This window comes from Monopterus albus, unplaced genomic scaffold (genome assembly GCF_001952655.1).
Source record: "Monopterus albus unplaced genomic scaffold, M_albus_1.0 scaffold170.1, whole genome shotgun sequence".
NCBI classification, from domain to species: domain Eukaryota; kingdom Metazoa; phylum Chordata; class Actinopteri; order Synbranchiformes; family Synbranchidae; genus Monopterus; species Monopterus albus.
Genome location: NW_018128050.1, coordinates 127,055 through 128,428, shown reverse-complemented (window position 1 = coordinate 128,428; position 1,374 = coordinate 127,055). Strand labels below are relative to the sequence as shown.

The window sequence follows — 1,374 nt, the reverse complement described above, 5'->3', positions numbered from 1 at the left end:
CATATCTTTTGGGTCCACATAATCTCATTAGTCGCAACCTTGTTAGAAATGCAGCCCATACAACTAGAATATGAGCCGTGTCGGACCCTCTATCCTGCAGAGCGACTCTGGTAACATCTAGTTGTAAGGACTGAATTATTTTCGATTCTAATGAGCTCATTTTGTAGTCAGGTTATTTTTCTGTGTCCAGAAAACATTATTCCTACCTCACAGGAGAACTGTAAGGCTGCACCAACTGTCTTCATTAGCAAGACACCTGGCAGTTAGTCTGGCCATGGCTGTTATATTCACTTTTACTTTATTATGGAAGTTTACAAGCAACAACACCAATACACTGACTCTACAACCGTGGAAGAAATATTCACATCCTTTAATGCAGTGTAATCCTCACTTATATTTCACATCTGGTTTACACACTGTTTGGTAGTTTAATGTAACACAGGCTAATTTAAGACAAAACACATTAAGATCTGCCTATGTTTAGTCTTAATTTGAAAAGTAAGTGTAACCAACTTATTTTCTCCACAGATAGTTCTGGGTTCACTTCATAGTTTTATTCACTGTTGACTGTAATTTAGTCAACAAGATCTTGCATAACTGTTTCTCTTGTTACAGAGATTTAACATTTGAGAAGTTTTGATCTTTTGTGAAATGGGAAAACCTTTTTTTTTTTTTTACATTTGCAGTTTATAAGAACGTTTATATTTCTCAGAATAAGTTGCCAAAGAGTTTGGCGTCAGCACAGGAAGGAGAACACTGAGAGCTGGAACTGACCTGGTTTGTCACGTCAAACATTGTGTCTGGGGCCATGACGATGCATATTTTTAAATGTAAAAATGAGTCGGTTGGTCCACCCCGAAGTTCCTTGTCCCCACCACATTAAGAGTTCTGTCAGTAGCGGCTCCTATTAAGATGCACTGACCCAGAAGTGAGCTGAAACAGTGCATTCAGCTGCTTCCTGGTCATGGGTCATTATGTGAATAAAGTCTGAGCTTTTATCCATTGTCAGAGATTAAATGAATGAATCTTTGAGTGGCTGTTTCTGATGAGATCAGGCCTGTGAACCTGATGACAGCTGACGGAGCCCTGACCTGTTGTCTCTGCAGCTACGTCATTGATGGGGCCACGGCGCTGTGGTGTGCAGCTGGAGCGGGACACTTTGAGGTGGTGCGCCTCCTGGTGAGTCATCATGCCAACGTTAACCACACCACCATCACCAACTCCACTCCACTGCGGGCTGCCTGCTTTGATGGACGCCTGGACATCGTTCGCTATCTGGTGGATCATGACGCTGACATCAGCATCACCAACAAGTACAACAACACCTGCCTTATGATTGCCGCCTATAAGGGCCACACGGATGTAGTCAAATTC

The 1,374-nt window shown here is 42.4% G+C and overlaps 1 protein-coding gene across 1 annotated transcript in view; it reads left to right on the top strand.

Annotated features, from left to right (window-relative positions):
• The window catches only part of fem1b (fem-1 homolog b), a 6,141-nt gene that overhangs the window by 706 nt on the left and 4,061 nt on the right, over positions 1-1,374 (top strand). The window contains 1 exon segment of the mRNA XM_020615784.1: positions 1,056-1,374. This exon segment is cut by the window's right edge and continues 9 nt beyond it. Within this exon segment, the coding sequence (XP_020471440.1) occupies positions 1,056-1,374 (319 nt within the window).